General features: G+C 52.3%; 2 protein-coding genes across 2 annotated transcripts; one reads left to right on the forward strand and one right to left on the reverse strand.

Moving 5' to 3' along the window:
* The first annotated feature begins 390 nt into the window (after nt 1–390).
* FBXO6 (F-box protein 6) lies at nt 391–15,935 on the forward strand. The gene is made up of 7 exons (XM_065877112.1): nt 391–502; nt 2,188–2,321; nt 11,140–11,435; nt 13,561–13,687; nt 14,162–14,257; nt 15,143–15,278; nt 15,519–15,935. Exons 3-7 carry the CDS (start codon nt 11,171–11,173, stop codon nt 15,690–15,692), a joined length of 798 nt encoding a protein of 265 aa, XP_065733184.1. The 5' UTR covers nt 391–502; nt 2,188–2,321; nt 11,140–11,170; the 3' UTR covers nt 15,693–15,935.
* Nucleotides 15,936–16,036: 101 nt separating this feature from the next.
* On the reverse strand, nt 16,037–21,524 carry MAD2L2 (mitotic arrest deficient 2 like 2). The gene is made up of 9 exons (XM_065883334.1): nt 21,417–21,524; nt 20,938–20,989; nt 20,725–20,843; nt 19,196–19,267; nt 18,500–18,600; nt 17,597–17,691; nt 17,200–17,273; nt 16,609–16,701; nt 16,037–16,369 (listed from the first exon to the last, which is right to left on the reverse strand). Exons 2-9 carry the CDS (start codon nt 20,975–20,977, stop codon nt 16,328–16,330), a joined length of 636 nt encoding a protein of 211 aa, XP_065739406.1. The 5' UTR covers nt 20,978–20,989; nt 21,417–21,524; the 3' UTR covers nt 16,037–16,327.
* Nucleotides 21,525–23,749: the final 2,225 nt, after the last annotated feature.

Genomic DNA, 23,749 nt, shown 5'->3' on the forward strand with positions numbered 1-23,749 from the left:
AAGGGTCCCAGGTCCCAGCCTGTCTCAGGACCACCACCCACTAACTGTATGGCAAGTTAGCAAAACACACTCTTCCTCGGAGAATATGCAGCCCTGAGTTAACAACCTGGCCTGCATCAGGCACCCTTGGGCAGTGCACACCCTGCATGATCCCTTGTGGTTGGCTGAAGTAGGTGCTTGATAATTATTTGTGGAATGAAGAAAGGAATTAATGAACTTAATCCCAGCAAAAACGCAGAGCGGTTTTTACCTCTGAGTAAGTCCTAGGGACGTACGAACCAGGCCCAAGGCCAGAGTTTCAGCAGTCACCCTCCAGGCGGGGGCCCACCTCCCTCCCTGCAGGGAACCGGAATAGAGGTCTAAGGAGTGGCCCCCAGAGGGGAAGGGCTAGGTCAGAAGGAGGCTCCGACCTACCGGAGGGAAGTGGGAGCAGACAGAAACTGGGTCCCCACTGCTGAGCCGCCTACCGCCTGGAAGGAAAGACTGAGCTTCAGGAAACGAGGTCTGGAGCTCCCCTGACGCCGCCCCGACCCTGCGGACACCAGATTTGTTTGCTCGCGCCTGGGAAAGTGGTCCCGGCGTGGGGCGGGGCGAAGTCGCAGGAGCAGCAGGCTGGGGCCGCGAGGGAGGCGGCCTGAGCGCGGCGCGTGACGCAGGCGCCGGGCGGGGCGAGAGCTGACGGCGCCGCCGAGGCCGTAGGCTCCAGGCAGACCCCGAGCTCAGGTCGCGCCGAGCGCTCCGACCCGCGCCCAGATCTCGGCCCAGGCAGGGGACGGGTAGGGGGGCGACAGGTGCGGGAGAGGGCTTGGATGTTCGGCGCTGGGGGGGTCGTCAGGACGTTAACCGAGCCCGAGGACGCTGTCTCCGGCCGGCCGGGAAGCCGGCAGCCGCGGGAAGGGTGCTGGGGGGAGCCGCTTCCGGGCGGGGCGGCGCGCGGGGCGGGGCCAGTCTCTAGGGTCTGATAACTCGGCGCGGAGCTCTTCGCTTCCCGGCTTGGCCGTCCCGGAGTATCCTCGGCGTCCGCGGCCGCTCCGGCTTAACCTCGCGTGCAGCGCCCCGGCCAGGGGACAGTCTAGGGACTCGGCACCATCACGCCCGCAGGACCTGGGACGGGGGCCTAACTTCCCCAAGCCGCAGTTTCCGTTTTCGGAAATGGGCTTAATAACAGTGTCTCGAGTGGTTGTAGGGAGGGTCTATGGAGAAAAGGCCAGCGTGTGGCCCTGGGCCTGGTACGTGGGAAGCCCAATCGATGCGAGGTGGCTTCTTAGGGCTGATGTGGACGTTTCCACCCCAGAATGCCCCAGGATGACCTTCACCCCCTCCACCCTTCTGCATTCAGGCTTTGGGGATGGATGCGACCAGAGCGACCAGTGATGACATGCGACCAGAGCGAAAGACCAGACTTTGGACGATAGGTCGAGCAGGTGTTTGTACCTAAGACGCCTCTAACTTGGAGCCCAGGGACTTTTATTTGACCTAGACAATTCTTTTAGAAGTTGCCAACATTTAAAATTTGACAGATTTCATGTATTTTTTAAATGTTTAAAATTCCTGAAAAATGGGAAGACCTGGCCGCGTGGAATATTTTTTTCCATCATAGCATTTTGCACAAGCTGCAAGTACCTTATTTATCTGTTTTTTTGGGGGGTTTTTTCTCTGGTAATGGAAAAATACTTCTCCCTGGGCAGGTGCCGGAGTGTGTGCCCACCCTCATTTTTTTAATGGGATGAAAGCTTTGAGAAGACTGTGAGCTGTGTGAAAATTCAAAAAGGGAAACCTCACTAAAATGGAGTCAGGAAATGAGGAAGAGGAACACTTGACAGTCAGTACAATCCCAACATCAAGAGGCATACTTAGCCTACCTGGCAGGAAGTGAGACTACTACTGCCAGCAGGAGGAAAAAATGATTTTCTCTTTGCCTGGCAACAGCTCAGCCAATGAGAGACTGTCACAACTCAACCAATGAAAAGCCATTATACTTCCAACTCCCCGTCTCTTCCAATGGGCTTTTTGTTTATAACGGCCCCACCCAATTTTCCCTTCTCCTCTGTAAAAGAGTCTCTTCTCCTTTGCTTAACAAGACTTGTAAGTGGTTCGCCATAGTTGCATATCCTGCCTTGTAGTTATTTGCTGCTCCCAAATAAACCTGTTTTGCAAGTAAAATAATCGGCTATTTTATTGTTTTAGGTTAACATTACACGGAGGTTTCACTGAGATCCAGAGAAGACCCCCAACAACTCCGAGGCTGGTGAGCAAACAGGTGCTGGTACCCACAGATCCCACAGAACTCACTGCTTTCTCACCAACTTTGCAGTTTGAGGGTAAGTTTTTCTCCTGGATCTGAGCTCCGCTCTTTTTGCGTTTTGAAGCTCTCCAGGTTTTATTTGGGATCTGTTTGAAGGCTTCGTCCTTTTTTGTTAAGGCCTTGTTTGTGAGTACTTGGTTGGCACTTCAGCCTCACTCTTGAAGTCACGCTGTTCCAACTGGAACTGTGCTAGCTTTCAGACCGACTACTTTTGGAACCAGGCTGTTCCTATTGAAACTGTGCTGGTATTTGGCCTGTGGGCTGTTTAAGAATGATTCTTCTGCTCTAGAGAAAAAGCCCTGAAAAATGGGATCCCAGTTATCTAAATGTTTTGAGGGTGCCCCCCCCCCACCTTTTCAGGGACCCTGAGCAATTTTATGTTTAAAAACTGCTGTCTCTCCTTATATACATTTTTAACTAAATGGACCAATTGAAACAGACGTAATTTAGAACATCAGTGACCAGCATGGGGAACTTCTGAACTCCCCAAACTTCCTTTCTTAAAATTGTGTTAGACAGCCACAGATCTGCAGTTGTCAAAACTGAACTGGACACCAATTTTGATTGGTATTTTAAGGCTTCCAAAACGTATCAGGAGTCTAAAATTGCCTCTTTGCAATATACAATTTTTAAAGTAACTGAGGCAAATAAAATATTAAAATAAGACAAAATGGCTTCTGAGGTCTCTTTTTCCCCTACCCCGTCTTCTTTGTCTCTGGGTACTGGCAGTCGTCTTGTGCTCAAGCCCATCCCAGGCGCCATCTTCCTTTCCTTCTGCACCTCCCCAGTCTAGTTCTCTCGCTGAACTTCCCTTTTTCCCTACAGCTCCGCTGACTCTCCCTGCTCCCTCCTCTGAGCCTATCAGAACCTCCTCCTTAAAGTTAATCTTCTGAGGATTGAAATAAACCCCAAATTACTTATGTTCCCTGGACTAAGCCAACTTGTGAGCCACAGTTCAAGAGTTTCCTAAAGTAACTGAGGACCCCCTTAGGTTTGCTGAAGATTTTAATACTTGTTCAAACCTACCAGTCTGGTTTCTCAGATTTATATCAGTTAGTCCACGTGCTTGTTGGTGAGGGTCAAGCAAACACTGGATGAAACTAGCCCATGGGAACATTCTGGAGGGGATTTAGAAGAGCAATCCCCTAACTTTTGGCAAGAGGCTAGAACACTCACTGAAAACCTCCCCTGAGGAATTACAGTCGCCTTTCCTAAGCCTGTTGATCAGAACAAAGGTCAGCCTTGCATACAAAAATCTGATGAACCTGTTCATGGCTATTCTAATCGACTTCAGGTTATTTTTAAAGAAAACTCTGGTCTTCCTTCAGATGTTGAGTCCACTAGGGTAACTGTCACCTCCATGTTTATTAATGGGCTGAACCAGGATCTTGTTCTTTTATTTAAAAGACCCAGGATGGAGCGGGAAACTGTGTCCACTCTAGATGCATTTGGCAGATCAGCTCACTTGCACCCGAGATGAGTCACCAAAAAGAAAAACCACTAAATTCTTTTTTTTGTTTGTTTGTTTTTTTGCGGTACAAGGGCCTCTCACTGCTGTGGCCTCTCCCATTACGGAGCACAGGCTCCGGACGCGCAGGCTCAGCGGCCATGGCTCACGGGCCCAGCCGCTCCGTGGCATGTGGGATCTTCCCGGACCGGGGCACGAACCCGTGTCCCCTGCATCGGCAGGCGGACTCGCAACCACTGCGCCACCAGGGAAGCCCAAACCACTAAATTCTTAATCTTCAACTCCAGCAAATGAAGGTCCATAAACAAAACCAAAAACCCAACTTCGGCTATTGCAAAAAGCCAGGGCATCGGAAAAAAGACCGTTACAAATTTAAGCATTCTAGGAGTTTTCAGCTCTCTCAGCCTTTCCAGTGTCCTCCTAATGCCCAATGAGGGGGCCCTGAGGAACTACAGGGGCTCTTCCCAATCCTCCCTGTTAATCAGCTCGAAGAAACAACTCTCCAGATTGGGGAGGAATCTCTGTCCTTACTGACAGCGGAGCCACAGTCCCGGTGCTCAGCCCCACTGCAGAGCCCTAATACAGTTCCCATAGTGGCGATCTCTGATAATCCGCAACAGGCTCCTGTCTCTGAACCTTTTCCCTTTTGTTTAGGCCCTTTGAGAGAGACACACTTTCTCTCCTTAGCTCGTCTCCCTCCATTCACTTATTAGGCCAAGACGTCTTGGAAGAGTATTATGCCGAATTTCTTTCTCCCAAAAGGGGGAAATAATTCTAGAATTTGACAGTAGCCATCTAAATAGCCAACCTGGTAAATTAAAAGACCCTTCGACATCTTTTATTTGTTCTGTTTCCGGCACTGCTGGGGCCGATTCTTGAAACACTGATCATTTGTCCCTATTGAATCAGCCACCACCCTACTTATAGGCAAAAATCTCCAACTGATATTGGCAAAATTCACAGTGTACCCTCCCATTAAGATCCAAATAGATCCCTCTAAACTCTCTTCAGAATTAATCAGTACCCTGTAAGTAAAGAAGCCCTTCAGATAGAAAACCCGTGATAGAAGATTTCAAGGCTCAGGGCCTCACTATCCCTTGCACTAGTCTCTGTAATACACCTGTTATACCTGTGAGAAAACCCAAGGGCTGAGGATGGAGGTTTATCCAGGACCTCTGAGCAATAAACATTGTTATCTCTCAACACCCAGTTGTTCCTAACCACTGCATGCTACTGACATCCATTCCCACTTGAAGCCAGTTTTTCACTGTGACTGATCTATGCAGTGTATTTTCCAACTTATTCTAGTTGATAAGGCTAGCCAATATCTTTTTGCCTTCACCTGGAACGGACAACAATATACTCGTATAGCAGTGACCCAGGGTTTCACAGAAAGTCCTTCTTACTTTTCACAAATCTTGAAAGCTGATTTAGATGATGTAAAGTTTTCTGCAGGTTCTACTTTGTTACATTATATAGATGATTTGCACCTATGCTGTCCTTCTCAAACCTCCTCACAGGAAGACAGCATCCACCAGCTAAAATTTTTGGCCTTAAAGGGACATAAAGTCTCCAAAGAAAAATGGCACTTTGCTCAAACTCAGGTTCAGTATTTAGAGCACGTGATCTCAGAACAGGGACTACTGAATCTAGATAGACTCCATGACATCCTGAACTGCCCAGAATCAAAAACTGAGCTCCTAAGGTTTTCTTGGGCTATCTGGCTACTGTTGAAATCGGAGCCCAATTTTCTCTCTTCTGGCTCAGCCCCTACGTGCTTTATTAAAAACCAGCAAATCGGAACCCATTAATTGGGGAGATCAAGATGACACAGCTTTTGAAGACATAAGGAAAAGCTTAATGAGACTCCCTGCCCTTGGGCATCCTAATTACCAGCTTCCCTTTTCCCTCTTTGTATGTGAGAAGGCAGGGAATGTCCTCGGAGCCCAAAAACAGGGGGCTTGTAGGAACTGTGCTGGTATTTGGCCTGTGGGCTGTTTGAGAATGATTCTTTTGCTCTAGAGAAAAACCCCTGAAAAATGGGATCCCAGTTATCTAAATGTTTTGAGGGTATTGTAGGCAACAGCTGGACCCTGTGGCACAGGTATATCCCCCTTGCTTCAAAGCCATTCCTTCTACTGTCCTTCTGGTTAAGGCCACCAAAGAGACAATCATGGGATCCCCTTTAACCATCTTCATACCCCATCTTCGTACTGCATGCTTCCATGCAGTGGAAGCCCTCCTAAATTCTCGTCCACTCAACATTTTTCATTCAGTTGCCTCACCTCTTATGAAATCCTTTTGCTAACTGCTCCTCACATAGCTCTTTCACACTGCACCAACCTCAACCCTGCTACTCTTCTCCTCTCCTTCACTGACGAAACCCCGCACCACTGCCTGACCCTTACTGGTCACCCTTTGACTCCGTGTAATAATTTAGAGGAGACTCCTCCAACCAATGCAGATTTTTCATGGTTTACTGATGGTTCTTATTTAAAGGGAGAAAGTGGTAAAGATCGTGCTGGGTATGCCATTGCCACTCCTTTTGATATTGTGGAAGCAGTGCCTTTACCTACAGCTTAATTATGCAACAGGCTGAATTATATGCCCTCACTGAGGTTTGTAGTTTAGCCAAGGGCAAAACTGCAAACATTTATACTGGTAGTCAGTATTCCTTTGGAGCAACCCGTGACTTTGGAATAACATGGAAACAAGGTTTCCCTACCTCTAATGGGGAAAAGATTAAAAATGGCTCTTATATGCAAAATCAGTTAGGCGCTATACTCTTGACAGCTGCCTTGACTATTATTAAGATCCCTGGGCATTCCGAGCTTGAGTCCCTATAGGCTGAAAGAAACCACCTTGCTGATATTTCTGCCCCAAATGCTGCTCTCGAAGGAACCCATGACCAAACTTCCGGTATGATCCAAAAGGATGCTCCCCAAGATAACCATCTAGAAATGCCCAATGCCCCAGAAAAGGTAAAACAGTATTGGGGATCTAGGAACTGCTGGTTCAATAGAAAGAGAAAACTCTGGTTTGGGCCAAATAACAAACTGGTCCTCCCAGAAATTCTGATTCCCACACCTCAGCACTGTACATGCATTGAACTCTTGGTCCAGTGACAAAATGATAGCATTCATGAATGAATGTTGGTGGGGAAATATTAATAAGGCCACAAAAAGTACCTCCCTTCTTGTCCCACCTGTCCAAAATACAATCCAGGGAAACCTGTTTGCACTGTTCCCAGACACTTTGAATTGCGTAATGGGCCATTCAAAGTTTGGTAGATGTAGAGGGGAAAGCGGGGGAGGGATAAATCAGTAGATTGGGATTGACGTATACACACTACTCTGTATGAAATAGATAACTAATAAGGACCTACTGTATAGCACAGGGAACTCCACTCAAGACTCTGTAATGACCTATATGGGGAAGAATCCAAAAAAGAGTGGACATACACGTATGTATAATTGATTCACTTTGCTGTATACCTGATACCAATGCAACATTGTAAATCAACTATATTCCAATTAAAATAAAAGTTTGGTAGATGGATTTCACATAGCTGTCCCCATCTCATGGATATAAATATATTTTATTACATGGTCTGTATGTTTTCTCATCGGATTGAAGCCCTCCCTTGCAGACAGGCCACTGCTTCTTCTGTGGCTACAATTTTGATAGAAAAGATTATCCCTACCTGGGGAGCCCCTCTTGCACTTCACAGTGATCAAGGAACCCATTTTACTGGTCAGGTGCTTCGACAAGTTTGTGCTCTTTAACTGGTTTTACAACATTTTCACTGTACTTTCTATCCTCAATCCTCAGAGTTAGTGGAACGTTCTGATGGCAATATTAAGACCTAGTGGGCAAAATTCATAGAGACCCTCCCCCCAAAAAGCATTGCCATCGGTCCTTCTAAATCTCAGATCCACCCCTTTCAGAACTCAAACTCTCACCCTTTGAGGTAGTCACAGGACACCCAGTGTTCCTTGCCCCACCCACTTTTGACCCACAGCTGATGAAAGGAGATATATTTCAATATTGTAAAGGCCTGATTGCTTCTATTAAAAATAACAATGCTTGGTAGAGCAATCTTCTTCATAGTGCGCTCTTGGGAGACGAAGACCTTAAGCATCACACCTTTCAACCTGGGGATTTCATGTACAGGAAAAGACACCTCAAGAAGGACTCTCTTCAACCTCACTGGAAAGGCCCCATCAGGTACTGCTAACCTACCCTTGTGCCTCCAAACTTCAGAGAACAGACTCTTGGATTCATGTGACACATCTAAGAAAGCACCAGACCCTAACTGGACCTGCACACCATCTGGTGACCTGAAGGTAAAGATTTCCTGGATTTGAAGCAGATGACATCTGATGAGACAGCTTGCCCAAGATGTCTAGACAAGGCCTGTTAGAAGGTTTAGAATTCACAGAAGTGTCTTTCTTTCATCTAGACTATAAAACTGACTCTGGATTCTTATCCAAATTCAGTTTCTTGAATTTTTCAACCTACAGTCTGTATCATTGATAAAACATCTGATTCCAAACAGTTTCCTTTGAGATAACAATACTGTTTAATTACTTCATGTTTATTCCTACACTGTGTCATTCCAAAATTCTTTTTTTGTTTTTTTTTTTGTTTGTTTGTTTGGTTTTTTTTTTTTTTGCGTTACGCGGGCCTCTCACTGCTGTGGCCTCTCCCGTTGCGGAGCACAGGCTCCGGACGCGCAGGCTCAGCGGCCATGACTCACGGCCCCTGCCGCTCCGCGGCATGTGGGATCTTCCCAGACCGGGGCACAAACCCGTGTCCCCTGCATCAGCAGGCGGACTCTCAACCACTGCGCCACCAGGGAAGCCCCAAAATTCTTTTTTTAATTTAATTTTTTTTTTTATACAGGAGGTTCTTATTATCTATTTTATACATATTAGTTTATATATGTCAATCCCAATCTCCCAATTCATCCCACCACCACCACCACCACCCCCTGCTTTCCCCCCTTGGTGTCCATACGTTTGTTCTCTACATTTGTGTCACTATCTCTGCCTTGCAAGCTGGTTCATCTGTACTGTTTTTCTAGATTCCACATATATGTGTTAATATAAGATATTTGTTTGTCTCTTTCTGACTTACTTCACTGTGTATGAGTCTCTAGGTCCATCCACATCTCTACAAATGACCCAGTTTCGTTCCTTTTTATAGCTGAGTAATATTCCATTGTATATATGTACCACATCTTCTTTACAAAATTCTTGTTTAATTCCTTCAGTTTTGAGTGTGCCCTTGCTGTATTCACTGTTCTAAGATACAGACTTTTGGATGGGAAGTTCCTGAGAGATCTCCCTCCTACCCCTCCTTGTTACTCAAATGTGACCACAATAGGTTTCCAATCTGTGCACTTTCCCTCTAACATGGGACAGGACACCCAGAAAAGATCATTCCTGGCATCACGGGACAAAAGGCCACTGAATGCTGATTTAAAAAACAGACAAAAACCCTGACTCTTGATCAGTGATGCTTTTGGAGAAAGATCTTGATCAAAAGGGGGAAATGTGAAAATTAATGAAGCGAAACCTCACTAAAATGGAGTCGGGAGGCCAGAAGCGGGGAGTGCTTGACAGTCAATACAGGAAGAATCAATACAGATCTCTGGCAGGAAGTAACACTACTAGTGCCAGCAGGAGGAAGAAAGATTTTCTCTTTTCCTGGCAACAGCTTAGCTAATGGTAGACTGTCACAACTCAGCCATTGAAAAGTCACTATATTTGGAACTCCCAGTTTCCTCCAGCAGACTTTTTGTTTATAACAGTCCCTCCCATCTCTTCTATAAAAGAATTCCCTCTGCTTTGCCTAACAGGACTTACAAGTGGTTCACTAGTTGCACGTCCCAAATTTCAATTCTTTGCTGCTCCCAAATAAATCTGTTTTGCTGGTAAAATATCTGGCTGTTTTACTGTTTTACGTCAACAACTGCTTCTCTGGCCAAGTCGCAATGAAAACTGAAGTCTCCCCAGTGTCCCTACATGTCCCAGGAGAATATTCCCTTCCCCACCCATAAGCAGATAAGGCCTATCTGCTCCAGCCATCTTGAGTGACAGTGGCTACAGGCCCACTCCCACCCACCTGAGGGAATCCCCTTAGACAGCTGGATAACCAGGATCCCCCCAGGCAAGATTCAGGCCAAGGTGGTGGCACTGTAATTTTCCCAAACCCTGTACAGTTCAGATGTAGGAGGGAGGAATGTGTTCTTGGGGGCGGGTACCTCTGCAACTACTGGAGAGTTGTTTTGCTCTGAGGCTAGGAGTGTGGTTAATGATGCTGTGGAGCACTTCTCAACCAGCCCTGTGCTAAATGCTTTACTTGTACTAACTCAGTCCTCCCAGCCCTTCTGAGGTCGGGACAGTTACCACCTTTTTTGGGGGGGACTACCTTCCCAGCGAGTCACTCCAGGCCAGGATTCAAACCCAAGCAATCTTGCTTCTTCACCTTCAACGTGCTTTTCCGTTTCTGGGCATTTCAGAGTGGCCTGATGCCCAACGCAGAACCGTGTGGGGAGCCTCCTCATTGGGATGTATTATCACAGCTAAAGTGGGCCATTTGGGGAGAGAAAGTTTGTTTCTCAGCCCATCACTTAAATTGTGAGCTAGTCTGTGGATGTAATAAAGATTTTACGTTCTTTTTTTTTATATATATATTCTTTCCCTCACACTTTTTAAAATTATTATATTTTTATTTTTGGCTGCATTGGGTCTTTGTTGCTGTGTGTGGACTTTCTCTAGTTGCAGCGAGCGGGGGCTACTTTTCCTTGTGGTGTGTGGACTTCTTATTGCAGTGGCTTCTCTTGTTGTGGAGATTGGGCTCTAGGCGTGCAGGCTTCAGTAGTTGCGGCGCACGGGCTTAGTTGCCCCACGGCATGTGGGATCTTCCAGGACCAGGGATCAAACCCATGCCCCCTGCATTGTCAGGCGGATTCCTAACCACTGTGCCACCGGGAAGTCCCAAGATTTTATGTTCTAAGGGTGAATTCATAGTATTAAAATAACATCACTGAAAACCTTTGCAGAGCTTACAGACAACAGCATGGCCTTGGCAAAATCTTACAGTTCTCTAGGCCCACCAACTGAAAATTAAGCCATTAATTTTTTAATGGGGGGTGGGGTCTCTTAAAAAATGAGTCCCTGAAGACTTTATCAATATTTTTATTGCACTCTTTCAAATGTGCATAACATGTGGCCACTCTTTATTTTGAGGGTCTACCATGTACTGGAAAGGGGCTCCAGTGTTCCCTGGCCCAGGTCCCTGGGGCTCTAAGGGGTCCACCTCCTTGGTCAGAGCTCATGACCACTGTTGCTCCCCACAGGCCTGTGCATGCTTCTCACCCCACCACGGCCATGGCCCTGGTCAGCATCAACCAGCTGCCCGAGAGCATCCTGCTGGAGGTGTTCACGCACCTGCCCGCTCGCCAGCTGCTGCTGAACTGCCGCCCTGTCTGCAGCCTCTGGCGCGACCTCATCGACCTTGTGACCCTCTGGAAGCGCAAATGCCTGCACGAGGGCTACGTCACTGAGGACTGGGACCAGTCCGTGGCTGACTGGAAGGTCTTCTACTTCCTGTGCAGCCTCCGCAGGAACCTCCTGCGCAACCCGTGTGCCGAAGGTGGGCCGGGGCCTGCTGCTGGGCTGGTTCTGTCCCTTTCCTGAACCTCAGGGCCTTTGTACTTGCTGTTCCCACACTACCTGGAATGTTCTCTCATCACCACCACTCCCCCCAACACCTGTCATGCTCCCTTGGTCCCTCTCCTCGTTCTTCAGGTCTCAGTTCAGAGACGTGCCCTGATCCCCCGTCTGCAAACAGTGCTCCCCACGTCTGTCACATCGCCCCATTTCCTTCCTTCATAGCACAGGTCATAACCTGTAATAATGGAATCTTTTTTTTTTTTTTTCTCTCTGCCACAAATTTCAAGTTCCTGGGGCCTGACAGATCTTGCCACTCTGCACCCTGTGTCCACATAGCGTGTGCTCAGGAAACGTTTGTTGAATGAATAAGCACACTGCAGACCCCCTCCCCTTTAGTTCAGTCTGTGCTGTCGAATGTTGAGGGAGGGCTTCCTGTGTGCCAGGCACTAGTCTGAGGTCTTAGAAATGTCATCATCCTCCCGTCACCCCATGATACGAGGAAGGAAATGAACTTCAGAGGCAACTACGATCACATGGTTTGAGGCTCCTGTTTGGCTTGTGTTCTCATATATTTGCCAGGCTTTTTATTTTCTTCATTTAGCATCTTCATGTAGTACCAGGCATCATGCTTCCTGTTTAGGTATCGCAGCAGTTGATGAAGAGGCATAGTTTGTACACTTAGAATCCCTTCCTCTCTTTATCCTCATGAAGATCCCGAGAGTTAGCCAGATAAGAAGGGTTTGGCTCCATTTTATAGATGGGGAGCGTGAGGCCCCCCAGATGAGTGTCTTGCTCAAAGATCTAGAACTGCCCAGCTTCTGGGGTCTAGTCCTGACTGCTGAAGGCCCTTAGGCCCCTCTTCGGGGCCCCATAGACAGTGCCCCAGACACTCAAGTCTCCTGGCCTGCCCCAAATCCTGTTCAGAAGCTGCCCAGCCGGGCCGGGCCACCAGCGCAGCTCACACAGCCCTGCAGAGCCGGCTACCCAGCCTTGCACAGCTCTCCCCCTGCGCCTGCCCTGGGCACTGGCCTGCTCTGGATTTCTGAATTCCTCTTCTGGTTCTCTACTGGGGGGCTCCCGGGGCACCTGGGGAATAGATGTGGGCTCCTAGTAGAGGGAGCAAAGGAATAATTTGGAAAAGCTCTCCTGGTGATTGTTCTGGAAAGCCTGGGTAGAGAAGCACTGTTTCCTGAGGTCCTCTCAGCTCAGTCTGAAGCGGGAGATGGGAGGGACAGCCTTACGCCTACAGACCTGCCAAGGCAACCTGGTGGGGACCCTTCCACCAATACGGGGTTACTACATATCACCAACCCAGAGGATGCCCAGCCCCCCAGTCCTCCCTCCTGCCCTGGGCAGAGGGGGTCCGAGTGGGCAGAGCAGGTTCCCACGACCCACCAGCAAAGCCCCCCAGATCCCAGTATGTAGTTAACCTCCTGGACGTCGACGTCAGGGGAATGCCAGTCGTCTAGTAAGTGGTCTGAGTTGGGACAAACTCACATTAGCCATTAAGAACAGAATTACTGGGCTTCCCTGGTGGCTCAGTGGTTGAGAGTCCGCCTGCCGATGCAGGGGACACGGGTTTGTGCCCTGGTCTGGGAAGATCCCATATGCCACGGAGTGGCTGGGCCCGTGAGCCATGGCCGCTGAGCCCACGCGTCCGGAGCCTGTGCTCCGCAACGGGAGAGGCCACAACAGTGAGAGGCCCGCGTACCACCAAAAAAAAAAAAACAGAATTCCCCACATAGGCCCTTCATAATTTAATGGTTCGAGAACTGAAACTTGGGTATTTCCAGAGCCCCTGGGCAACGTGGAAGTGAGGAAAGGTTCATTTAGAATTTCTGGTCATACTCTCTTCTTTTTTTCCAGCTTCACGTTAAGTGTTGACCTGCTCAGGGACAAACTGGGAGGCAGAGGGCCCAGATCAGAATTGATGTGGTGGGCACAGGTGGGAACACGGGGAGGGGGGCTTTGTAGGGCGGCTCCAAGGTACCGTGGGGTGCATGCCTTGAGATCTAAGCCTTACCTGCTCCCTCCCAGGACCAGGTGGAGAGGGCCAGGCTGAACATTCACCCAGAGGGTCTTACTGCAGCTTCTGTTTTTCCTAGAGGATATGAGATCCTGGAAAATCGACTCCAACGGAGGGGACCAGTGGAAGGTGGAGAGCCTCCCTGGGGCGCATGGCACAGACTTCCCTGACCCCAAAGTCAAGAAGTACTTTGCCACGTCCTATGAGTAAGATGAACTGAATTGAGAAGCTGTGTGGAGGGAAAAGGGTCCGGACAACCTTTTGCCAAATCCCAGGCCTAAGTGAGGGCCTGTGTGTGAAGCTCCAGAAAGGGGGTTCCAAAGCCAGCTCAGCATCTACCTCTTCCTGGGGCAGGAGGCAACTCAGTGGCTGGGTTGAGGCAAGTGGGGGAGGCGAGCAGTTTGAGGAGGCTGGGAGCCCGTTAGGTGGTTTGGGTAAGTCAGGGATGGTTGTCCCCAGTCTAGGGGCCTGAGTTCACGGAAGCGCCCTCCTTGGGTGCCCAGGACACCGGGCCTAAGGACTGGGATGATCGCCACCCAGGCACCAGTGGGTCAAACTCCCCGCACGTTCCCCACGGGCCTGCACGGAGGCAGGAGCCAGGGTCCTGTCCTGCAGCCCCTGCACCAGCCCCCTGGGTCCGGGCCCTGCCTGGGGACGCACGCCTCGCCTCTGCTCTGCAGGATGTGTCTCAAGTCGCAGCTGATAGACCTCAAAGCCGAGGGCTACTGGGAGGAGCTACTGGACAAGTTCCGGCCGGACATCGTGGTTAAGGACTGGTGAGTGGGGCCCGCGCCCGAGTCCCACACTCTGCATCCCTCCCTCTGCTCTTCCTGAGAACCTCTCTCGGGAGTGCCCACTGAGCCCGGCGGAGTCCTGGGGCGAGGGCTGCCCCCCTCCCTACTGACAGGCCCAGCACCTATTCAACACTGCCCCCCGCCCCAACCCTGCATCAGCAGATGTTAGCCCCAGTTTACAGATGGGGAGACTGAGGCCTACAGATGAGTTGTCACTAACAGGCCCTGGAGCAAGAGACACTAGGACCCAGCCTCTCTGGACCTCGTGGATACTCACATGCCTGTCTGCCTCCCCTACCCCTTTCACTGTTCATCCCACGACTCTATCCCAAGCTCCTACTCTGTGCCCAGAACTTTGTCTGGCCTGGCCCAGGGCAGAAGCAGGACCCTAATGCCAGCCAGGCCCCAGGGCCACTACTCTGAGGGTGGGGGGTTGGGGCTTGAGAGGTGTGCAGGGCTGCAGTGCAGCTGACCAGAGGGGGAGCTCTGTGCGGCCCCCATCACACAGGCCACCCCTCCCGAACCTTCATTGTAATGTACTGGCGGCGACACAGATCCTACAGCCCAGGACTTCATCTCTGTAGAGAGCCTTTCGCTTTTTACGGTGACATCTTCACTGGAACACCCAGGAGGGTTACCTCTTTGCTCAGATGGGATGATTGAGGCCCAGCGCAGACAGACTGCTTACCCCAGGGGCACGGTGGGGCACAGGGAGCCCTGGAGCCGGCTGGGCCTCGTGGGCAGAGCAGGGAAATGAGACTCGGGGCTCCGATTCGTGGGCCTGCTGCCTGCCCACCTCCAGAGATGGTGGCCTCCAGGGCCACCTCTGTACTGGGGTGCACAGTCCCAAGCCCTCTCCTCCCCCAGGTTCGCCGCCAGAGCGGACTGTGGCTGCACCTACCACATCCGAGTACAGCTGGCCTCGGCCGACTACATCGTCCTGGCCTCCTTCGAGCCCCCGCCCGTGACCGTCCATCAGTGGAACGATGCCAGGTGGACAGAGGTGAGGCCTCACCTGCTTGCCCCTCGCCATCCACTTCTCCCAAGGCCAGGATGGCAGGAAATCTGGGGCAGCCCCAGGGCCCAGAATGCACCAGTCCTCTGTCTGGAGTCCCTGCCTTCTGGCCGGGGGGCTCTCCCCTGCAGGACCTGACTCCAGCCGTCCCCTCTCCAGCTCAGTGGTCATCCTGTCTCATCCCCTCTTCAGTGCTGGTGGTCACTTCCTCTCCCCTCCTCCCCCCAGGTCTCCCACACCTTCTCGGATTACCCTCCAGGTGTCCGCCACATCCTCTTCCAGCATGGGGGCAAGGACACCCAGTTCTGGGCAGGCTGGTACGGTCCCCGCGTCACCAACAGCAGCATCGTCATCAGCCACAGGGTGACCAGGAGCCCGGCCCCCTCCGTGGCTCCGCGCTAGACCATGCAGGGGCCAGAGGAGGTGGCCCGCCTGCCCTCCCCCCTCCTCCTCCACAGGCCCTCCTGACAGCCTGTCCTCTGACAGCCATTCATCCGTCCTCCGTCTGGGCCAGCCGATTGCCAAAGGTCCCCTCCAGGCAAGGCAGCGAGGGCCCCTGCCCCAGTTCCCACCTGGGGCAAACCCACCAGTCTGTGAACTTAATTGTCACGTAGCTCGGACATTTTGTTGTAATAAATGTTTTCAGTAAAACCAGCCTGGGGTCGGGTCTAGGGGTCGGGGTACAAGGTCCTCGGCACTTTGGTAGAGAAGCAACCTCCCTCCCCTCCAGGGAGTGACAGCCCAGCTCAGCCCTGGGGGCTCTTTATTGAAACAACTCACAGCACAGTATTTGAGGCAGCGCTGGCCAGCGGAATCCCAGGAGGCTGAGAAATTGAGGTCCCAGCACCTGTCCCTGCCCTCCTGGGGAGGATTCCTCCATGAAGGCAACCAAGCCTGAGCAGCCCCGGGCTGGAGGGTGGGTGGTCCATACATAGAGGCAATAAGAGCACTTGGAATCAGAGTGACCCTGCAGCACTGCCCTAGGCTGGGCCCCCAAAGTGCGACAGCTGTGGCATCCACGGTGGGCAGGCACACCCTCAGCTGCTTTTATGAGCTCGCTCTTCCACGTAGAGCTGCATCTAATGGACAGGAACGAACACCGTGGTCAGGTGGACAGCCAGGGCAGCTACTCTGGAGAACCCACGGGGTCTCCGACAAGGGTGGGCTGTGTGGCCCCAGCCAGGGTTTAAGGGAAAGAGGGAGTTGGGAGCCTAAGCCAGGCATGCCCTGGTCATCTCCCCCGAGCCTTGATCCAAAAGCCGCCTGACAAGGCCTCAGCACACCCTAAATAAAGCACACTCGGGCCCAAGCAGCTTACCTTTAAGATGTCTGATGTCATGGTTTTCAGGGGTATCAGTCGGGGGTCGTGCATGTGGACGTCCTGCTCATCTGCCAGGATCCAGGGGAAGTCCTAGGGAGGGGACAAGGGAAGGGTGGCAGGGGGCTGGTCCATGGCCCGCCCTCACTTTGCTGCCCTCTCCCCTTCCGGAGCTGGCATCCTCAGACTTCGGGGAGCATCAGAATCACCAGGGAATCGCTGGCCGTGCAGATTCCTAGGTTCCCCCACCAGAGAGAGGCTGAGTCTGTAGATCTGAGCTGGGCTGGGAGCCCCAGTGATTTAACAAGCCCCAAACACCAGTTCTGAAACTGGATCAAGGACCCCCTCCCTTGAGAACCCCCAATGAGCTGGTGGCTCTCCCTGCTCTCAGCGCCAAGTGCCCAGGTGGGGCGAAGACAAGCGGGTGTCCACAGAGCCAGCGCACAGTGAGAGCCTACCGATGCCAGGCGCTGCCGTAAGAAGTGTAATGAATGCCCTGCCGTAGGCACTGCCCTTGCTCTCATGGAACTCTGGTTTTCAGAGCCTCCCAGCGGTCTCCCTGCCCACCCTCCCACACCAGTCTCATCTCACCTTGATGACCTGGATCTTCTCCATGTTGCGAGTGGCAGCTTCTCTCGTGTGCACTAAGACTGTGAAGGTACAGCCTAAAGAGGCCAGAGTTTGGTCAAGCCTGGGCCACCCCATGCCTGCCGCGTGGCACAGCCTCTTCCCACCTCCCTAGCTGGCTCAGCAGCCCCGCAAAGCAGAGTGTAAACCCAGTGTTCAGACAAGTCACAGTCAACAGGGAGACTAAAGCCCAGGTGGAGTCATCAGGGAAGCTTCCTGGAGGAGGTGGGCTTTCAGAAGAGTTCTAAAAGGCAGGAAGGAAGAGAGGGAGCTTGGTGCAGCCAAGTAGGGATCTGAGGACACAGACCAACACAGGTAGCCATGGAAATGCCCAGGGAAGAGGGGGTGGGAGTGAGCACACCTGGGGGGTTGTGGTCCAGGACAGCATCACATACACTGATCTTCAGGATGAAGGCTCGGAGCAGCTGCTCCACGTGAGACAGCAGGGAGTCTGAGCTGGGAAGCAGAGAAGAGGAGGGTCTCCCAGCACATGGGTGTCCCCCTCCCACCAGCAGGCAAGCAACTCTGGGAGCAGCCCTGGCGGTGCAGAGTCCCCCTAGTGCTTCTGAGTATATTGACTACTGAGGCCCTGGCTACCTGTCTCTACACAGTTGACATCATCTGGGGAGTTTAAAACCAAAGCCGAGTCCCATCCCAGGCTAATTAAGTCAGAATGCGGCGGGGGGAAAGGGGCACAGGGAACCCCAGTAGGTGGTTCTAACATGCAGCCCAGTCTGAGAACCGGACACAAAGCCGGGAAGGGACAGAGTTTGCCCGAGGCCACATAGCAAGTGGGGACAGATTCTAGTGCCCTGACCTCACCGCACGAAGCTGGCAGCTGACCAGCCCAACACGCCCATCCAAGGTCAACTTCTAGTTGACTAGGGACTGGATGGATGCTTGACTGGGAAGTCAGGAAACGGGGTCTGTGTCCTGGCTCTGGGTGACCAGGTCAAGATCATCTCTCGGGACCCTGGTTTCTCCATCTATAAAATGAGGTTGAGACTAGCCATTCACCAACGTTGTGATTTTCCAGGTGTGATACTGGAGGGTCTCCGTGTAACCTGTGTGATGTCCACAGAGACCACTGGGCGGCCGGCTGTGACTCAGACACTAACAGGCCTCGTTAGGTTAGCACACCTTGCCATGTCTCCTCTCAGGCCTTTAGCAAGGCATTCAAGGGCTGCCTTAAAGGGGTTAGGGTGGCCGTGTTACTAGGGACCTCACACCAGTGAGCACGTGGATGGGGGACGAGGCAGCGCACCTGATGGACAGCAGCGGAGGCTGCGTGATTTCGAAGACGAATTTCTCCACTGGGCGGTGCTCCTTGTCCAAGATGACTACCACCACTTTCTCCACATCGTTCTGCAAGGACAGGAAGCCCCGATTCCAGAACTGGACATCTGCCTCCCCCTTACCCCACCCCCCAGCCCCTGCCCCCTGCTCCCTGCCCAGGGAAGAATGGGAAAGGTGCACTCACGGCCCTGCTCAGCTTCTAGGCCCAGAGTCCCTGAGAGCCCAGAAAGAGGTTTGAGAAGTTGAAGTAGGCGCCCCCAGACATAAGTGGTACCCGCGGAGAGGAGAGGATGCCTGGGCCCTGCAGGGGTCCCAGCGTGTCCCAGGGAGCAGAATAAGGTAGAATAAGGAAGCCCTGAGGGGCCAAGCTCAGACAGAGCTTGAGGGGCAGAGGGGGAGAAAAGAACAGGTGAGAAGGACCCAAAACCCTCTGGGCAGGCCCCAGTCAGCCAACTCCACTAACCAGGGCTCCCGGGCCCAGCACGCCCTGAACGTGCCCACATGCCCTGGGGCCTGTCCCTGGGCAGGGGTGGTCTCCAGAGTGCAGGGCACAGGCTTCTGGGTGTTAAGAGTCATGGGGACCCGGTATGGTCCCAGCATCACCCCATCCTGGAGCATGGAGGAGCACTGAGGGTGGGGTGGGCTAGGGGCCTGGTGCCCTCACCTTCTCCAGCAGCGGCTTGACGCAGTGCAACGTGTCCTGGATATACTGGTTCAGCTCCGGGTGACAGGACATCTGCACACAACCCCATGATGGCTGGTGAGGCTGCAGCACTGATGGGGGAGTCATTGGAGACCCCCTCCAGCAGCCCAAGGGCCTGTCTGCCTTCGGAGAGAGGCGCAGCAGTTCCCTAGGGCTCCCCACCCAAGAGACAGACTTCCCATCACGAGGCTAAGGACTGAATTATCCACAGAGGGAGAGAAGTTAGAAGATCCTAAGAATTCAGTCTCAACATTAGCATTTAATATAGCATTAGGAGTTCCTAACGCGGGGTCACTGAGCTCCTCCAGAGTCTGAGAAGTCTTTAAATCGTGAGTGTTTGAGCATACAGGCATTTTTCCAGAGACGGGATCCAGAAATTTAATCCATTTTCGAACATTAAGAATCTGGAACAGACTTCCCTTGGTGCACAGTGGTTAAGAATTCGCCTGCCAATGCAGGGAAGAGCCCTGGTCTGGGAAGATCCCACATGGCGTGGAGCAACTAAGCCCGTGCGCCACAACTATCGAGCCTGCGCTCTAGAGCCCGCGAGCCACAACTACTGAAGCCCGCGTGCCTTCAGAGCCGGTGCTCCGCAACAAGGGAAGCCACCGCAATGAGAAGCCTGCGCACCGCAACTAAGAGCAGCCCCCGCTCACCGCCAACTAGAGAAAGCCCGCGCGCAGCAGCGAAGACCCAATGCAGCCATAAATAAATAAATAGATAGATAAGTAAATAAATAAATTTATTAAAAAAAAGAATCTGGAGCTAAGGAGTTGTGTGGCCTCAGGCTTAACTTCTCTGTGCTTTAGTTACTTCATCTGTGGAAGATCTCATTTAAAAAAGTGAGGATTAAGTGAGATAAGTACCTAGTACACAGTGGGTGCTCAGTAAGTGCTGATTCTTTTTTTCCTTTCCCTTGTATATCTTTTTGTTTGTTTGTTTTTTGGGTTTTTTTCCCCCCTATATATCTTTTAAGCTTCCACCACCTTCCAGTATTCGGTCATTTATTCTAATATTTACGTAGTGCTTTCTAAGGGACAGGCACTTCTTGAGGCTGAGGATAGAGTAGCATATATTTACTGCTTTGTCTGCCTTTTAACCTAAAGCAACCCGTACAATTAGGGTAAATGAGGGGAGAGGGAAGGTGCCTGAGGTTTATAGGAATCCCCTCCCCAAACCAACCATTCACCAGCTTCAGGAGACCTTTAAAATACAAAGATGGGGGGCTGGGGGGCTCTAATCGGAGGGCCCGGTCCCTAACTTCTAGCAAGGGGAACTCCCAGTTCAGAGGGGACAGAAACAAACGCCACTGCGGTGAGGGGTGGGAGGTTGTCGGGCTATCAGCAGCTGCCGGGAACTAGAAGGCAAGGCCAGGCCGCTGGGGACTGAGAGGGCTGAGCCTGAAGAAGGAAGAAAGTTAAAAATGTCCTCTCTACCCACTCTGTGATACGGGGGTGACCCAGTGCACCCAGTCTGGATGTGGGGCTCACCTGGACAGGCACGTTGTACTTCTTACGCTTCTGGAAGATGCCCACGGGGTAAACCTCACGCACGTAGAGGATCAGGTGCACCGCCACCTCCAGGAACTCGCAGAGCACGTCGGCCACCACTGCGAGGGGGCAGAACCCGGTGCGCTCGGGGAAGTCCGCCAGCCCAGGACCTCCCTCGCCCCCCGCCAGGGTGCGCAGGTCCAGCCTCTCTACCTTGACCAAAGTTGAGGTCCTGTCGCGTGAGCGTGGTCATCCTTCCTGATACCTAGGGGGTGGGGCAGGCGCGGGAGCTAGTTCCTAAGGCCCCTACAGCCGCAGGGCCCGCCCACCTCCACTGCCCCTCCCCTCCGTCTGGGGGGAATCTGGGCAGGACCGCCCGTCTCTTCACACAGAACCGGAGCAGCTGGGAAGGACCCCCCACGCTGGCGTCAGAGCTCGGAGGCATCAGCTGCGCCGCGATCAGCCTCTGCGCACTGGCCGCCTCGCCCTGCCGTCTCCTGGGAGTAGATAAGGCCAGAGCTGTGCCCGCATAAAGGGCACCGCCGCAGAGGGAACAGCTGGATGCGCAGGGCCAGTAGCCGGCCAGTAGCCGGACACGCGGAAAGCGAAACTAGGCTGGAATAAGACTTCACCTCCTGCCAGGCTGGATTCTTCCCCTGAGGGAATCCCGCCCTTCTCCTCTTCCCCGGTACCGGCTCCGGCCTCGATTCCGGACTCGGGGCCAGGCCCCCGCGAGGGAATCCACCGACCGATCACTCGCGCCTCGCGCTCAACCAGAGGCCCAGGCGCCGCTCCATGACGTCCGCGGCGCTCCGGCGGGTCCTAGCGCCGGCTTCCAGACACGCCCACCCCCCGCGCAGCCAACCACGGGTGCAGGAGGGAGAGACGGCCAGGGGGGCGGGGCTTGGGAGGGGTGGGGCCCAGCCTGGGCGCCGGTGTGATCCCAGGGCCGATGCTGCACCACGCCTCTTCCTTTCAGTTTTAGGTGGGCGCGAAAAGAGACAACTTTGGTCTCCAGGTCGGATCGCAACGTATTTCCACCCCCCCAGGGCATTTCTCTCGCTTTAGGAGGCGCGGGAAGAGGTAGCGTACGTGTTGCTGGTGAGAGCCAGCTCGAGGTCACAGCTGGGCACTATGGACAGCGACATCTACCGCTAGCTCCGCAGTCACCATACCCGGAACCTCAGCTGCCCAACCGAAAGCGAATCCGCCGGCTCCGGGGCGGGGACAGGGGAGGGCCGGCGAGCACCGGGTACGTCCCCGTCCCCACCCCCACCCGGAGCCTAAATGCAGCCAGGCTTTACCTCCCAAGAAGGTAAAAACTTCCCGGGCCGTGCATCATAGCAACAGCTGACATTTATAGAGGTCCAGCCATGTGCCAGGGACTGGGCTAAGTGTGTTCGTGGATCAGCTCACTAAATCCTCAAAACAATTCCACGCGACAGTTGCCATGATTGTCCCCGTTTTACATATGAGCCAAGTGAAGTTCAGAGGGGTGAAGTAACCTGCCCGAGTTACCCAGCTATTGGGGGAGGCGGTGGGCATAGTTGTCTTCTGCCACTACACTTTGTAGCTCGGAAGTCCCCCAGAGGCATGGACTCTGGAAGGGCTGAGAGGACCCTGGGAAATAATAATATTAATATTAAAATAATTACTAACATGCATTGAACACTTAATATGTTTCAAGCACTGATTTCTTTAATTCTCTCATTAACCCTAGGAGCTAAGCCTTCATTTTACAGTCCCACTTTATAGATGGTAAAACAGGCTCAGAGATGTTCCCTAATTTGCCAAAATCACACGCTTGGAATACAAACCCAGTTCTGACTTCTACTCGAATTCCAGGGCTTCACCTTATTTTCAGCCCCTTTATTTTACAGGTGGAAAAACTAAGGTCAGAGAAGTGGCTGAGGAGTTATGGCAACAAATCAGGGCCAGAAGTCCGGGGATCTTGTCTCTGACCTCCAGGGACACAAAAGCTGGTTAGGAGTCATGCCCATCTGCTGGTACACAGATACAGCTATAGGAATGTTTACCGTTTACTGCTTAGTATTGGAGACCTGCACTCCTTCACCCCAGATGCTTTCAAGCCTGCATTTACACACTTCTGATGGGGTGGGGGCAGGGGAGAGAATAACTAACCTAGCCCATTAAGCCAAGAATGCCAGCAGAGCATTTCTCAAAAGCAGTCCTAGGAAATCTGCATCAGGATCCCCAGGGAGCCCATTAAACGTCAGGAACCTGGGCTTCCCGGACCTACCAGATCAGTTGGGGTGCACAGCAGGGCACTAGCCCTTTAACAAGCTCCCAGGGGACCTGATGCCCAAGAAAGTGTGGGAATTGCAGCCACAGTAGTTTGGGCTTTTCCAGGGAAAGTCTGCATTTCATAAAATTGCAATGCTTAACCCAATGGAATGGATGATTTATTTCAGAAATGGATGCACCTGGCAGCACATTTGGGGCACAGCAATCCTTTCCAAGACCTGGGGACCCTGCCCATGTCACATAGAAGAGGACCATTTCCATACGGAAAGAGCTGAGCAGCTCACTTGCTTGTAGACAGGTGTCCCCTGGCTCCTTGAGATTTAATCACTGAGGATGCTTTGGAAACTGGAGAGATTTGAGGGTCCCTCTTTGCCCGTCCCTGGAGCCCGCTCAAGCAGCATTTTCACTGGTAACAGAAAGTGGCAGTCTTAAGGGGGTAATTCTTTGTAAAGGGTCCCTTAGGATTGAGGTCTAGGGTGGAGAAACTCAGAGCCCAGCTACTCCTGTGGCCTCCGAGGCACAGTGTGAGCGACCTGGGCGCTCATGCCAGGCATTCCTTCATGGGCCCTAAGCCCCAGCCCCCCACCCCCCCACCCCGCCCTGAGACGACACAGTGCAAGTCACCCATAGGTCTCCTGCCACACAGAGCTAAAGAACTTCAGAGAAACCTTGGTGGACATACACCCCAAAACTCTCATTTTTCCAGTGAGGACACTGAGGTCCCAACAGCTTTGTTTGACACTGGGGCACCCACCCTGTC

The sequence above is a fragment of the Phocoena phocoena genome, chromosome 1, assembly GCF_963924675.1.
Source record: "Phocoena phocoena chromosome 1, mPhoPho1.1, whole genome shotgun sequence".
Classification (NCBI taxonomy): Eukaryota; Metazoa; Chordata; class Mammalia; order Artiodactyla; family Phocoenidae; genus Phocoena; species Phocoena phocoena.